Source organism: Pinus tabuliformis, chromosome Q, assembly GCF_031772625.1.
Source record: "Pinus tabuliformis cultivar Carrire ecotype Pingquan chromosome Q, CPIR1, whole genome shotgun sequence".
NCBI lineage: Eukaryota > Viridiplantae > Streptophyta > Pinopsida > Pinales > Pinaceae > Pinus > Pinus tabuliformis.
Window position 1 is genome coordinate 1,158,867,127 of NC_142296.1, and position 2,471 is coordinate 1,158,869,597.

General features: G+C 42.1%; 1 protein-coding gene across 1 annotated transcript; it reads right to left on the bottom strand.

The window, feature by feature from the left end:
* Positions 1-711: 711 nt before the first annotated feature.
* LOC149223766 (uncharacterized) lies at positions 712-1,779 on the bottom strand. The gene is made up of 2 exons (XM_089387994.1): positions 1,246-1,779; positions 712-1,017 (listed from the first exon to the last, which is right to left on the bottom strand). Exons 1-2 carry the CDS (start codon positions 1,777-1,779, stop codon positions 712-714), a joined length of 840 nt encoding a protein of 279 aa, XP_089244120.1.
* Positions 1,780-2,471: the final 692 nt, after the last annotated feature.

Genomic DNA, 2,471 nt, shown 5'->3' on the forward strand with positions numbered 1-2,471 from the left:
CACCCAATTTTCTCTCTTGCTCAACAAAATCACTTTGCCTTGCTTCTCCTTTTGAAATGATAAAATGGCTTATAAACAAAGAGCTTTTAAATTTTTGGCTCATCAAACCCACTTTTACAATGTTTTTAAAATGACTTTATTTTGAACTCTGTTTTTTGGACTTTTTCACTGCATTTGGGCTTTGTGATGAACAAAATAACCTCTTCTTTGCTTGTCTTGCAGGTGTTGAAGCTCCTGGGGCTAAGGAAAGAAACCAGGAAGAAATTTACAATGTGGGAAACAAAATTTTCATGATTTTTTACAATAAAGGCTAAATACTCTATTTTTTCCTCAAAACAGAGTTTTGATGAAAAACACATTTTTGAACACTTGGTGATGAAATCTATTGATGTTACAACCTCCTCATGGCCTACTGGTAATTATTGGACACTTTAACACATTTTTTTACGAAACCCTAATGAAACTTTAGACCTAATCGACCATGAAACCCTAAAGACAACTTTTGTAATTTTCGAGATAAAAGGGAGACTGTATATGTTTTTAAATGAACAAACATGAGCCAGCAGGTAGATAACATGAGGGAAACTGTAGGAATGCCAATACTGTCAGATGATCTATGCGCCTAATGGAATGTGAATGACTGGGCGAGACACCTAATATGAAATGCAACAAGAGGATTTGATCTCTGACGGAGGGATGGAAATACTGACTCTAACACATTCGACCAGTGGTTCGGCAATCTTCAATGATCTTAAGTAGATCATCTCCAAGGATGTCGAAAAAAGTTGTATAGAACTCCATCGCCCAACCATCTGGTCCAGGACTCTTGTCGCGCTTAAACCATTTCAAGATAGCCTCTAATTCCCCCATAGAGACCTCCCTGTTCAGCTCCATAGTAGTCTCTTGATCCACAAAATGAGGAAAGAGTTGTGCTACTCTGGTGACTTCAGCAAGAGTGGCATTGGGAGGTGCCTGGTAGATCTTCTTGAAGTGAGTTATCGCCAGGGAAGCTAGTTGCTGGAAGGTATTCACAATATTCCCCTACTCATTTGTCAATTGCCATATGGTATTGATTGCTTTTTGGCCATTTGCAAAATTGTGGAAAAAAATTGTATTGTCATCTCCCTCCATCAACCAGATTGCTCTACTTCTCAACCTCCAGGTTTCTTCCCGATCTTTTAGAATTTTGGCTCTCCTAGATATTAATGCAATGAGCTTATCCTTTTGTTCATTTGAGGTGAAAACCCCTCCTTGCTCATCTTCCAAAGCAGCAATCTCTAATTCAGTGTCCCTTAGGGTTTGTTCTTCCTGTTCTCTCTTATTATGTGCCCAGATTTTAGATAACCTCTTCAACTCTTTTAAGTTGTTGAGAAATCCTTCTGCTATATTCCCACCAGCAACAAGGGAGTGGGTCTTCCAGAAATCAATTACCAACCGAGTATAGGCAGTATCCTTCAACCAAGTGGAATTGAATTTGAAAGGGGCTTTTGGTTTGTTGAGTCCTCCCCTTATGTCAAGGAATATCGGCGAATGGTCAGATATACCGCCTGACCCAACCCATTGTCTGTAGATATAGCCCAAACCCAATAATCGTTCCTTGATGAGAAATCGATCAAGCCTCCTAGCGAGGCTGTCCTCTCCAATCCTTTTGTTCCTCCATGTAGGTAGGATTTTAGCAGAGGGGATATCAATAAGATTGTGGTTCTCCAGGATATTCTCAAAGAATGTAGATAGGGGGTCAACCTGGGCATGATGTCCCCAAGATTCCGAGAACCCCATAGAGAAATTTAGGTCCCCTCCCAGGATGATGTTGTCAAATTGCAGGAGATTAGAGGTCAATAATTGTTCCCAGAATTCTTCACAGTGATGACATGGCCCATACGCATTAAAAAGTATGATATTTGTGCCTAGTTCAAATGAGAAAATGTCTGCCCCTATGTGTCCAATGCCTCCCCAAATGTTAAACAACCTGATAGTGCGGGAGTTGAAACCCAAGGCTATGCCACCCAAACGACCATTTACAACAAGGGTTTGAAAGGACCAACTGGGGAGCATGGATTCGAGGAGGTGAGAAATAGCTTCAGCAGGGCCTAGGGTTTCTTGTAAAAATACAACAGCTATATGTTTTGTCCTAAGAAGTCTTCATAGAGCTAGTTTTTTCTTAGGGCTAGCTAACCCTCAACAGTTGAATGATAGCATCTTCATGGGGTAGACGAGCCTAGGGTGTTCTATGCTCTAAGAACCCAGTCTATTGCAAGTTGTCGCCCCGAGGCAATCTCCTCCCCTACTTGCATCTTGGCTTTGGATAGGGAGGATGGTCGACCTCTAGGGGGCTTTGGGGGGATGGGGGAAGATACCAGACCGACACCAATGGAGTCGAGGCCCGTGATCGAGATAGGGATCAGAGTGGATATCTATGGAAGAGGGACCCTTGATCAGAGTCAGGGGATGTAGATGGGTTCGCCTCCGGG

Coding starts and splice junctions, on each gene's coding strand:
- LOC149223766 (XM_089387994.1), bottom strand. CDS start 1,779: ATGGGGTTCTCGGAATCTTGGGGACATCATGCCCAGGTTGACCCCCTA. Junction 1,018..1,245: donor TGGAAGATGAGCAAGGAGGG/GTTTTCACCTCA, acceptor AATACCTTCCAG/CAACTAGCTTCCCTGGCGAT.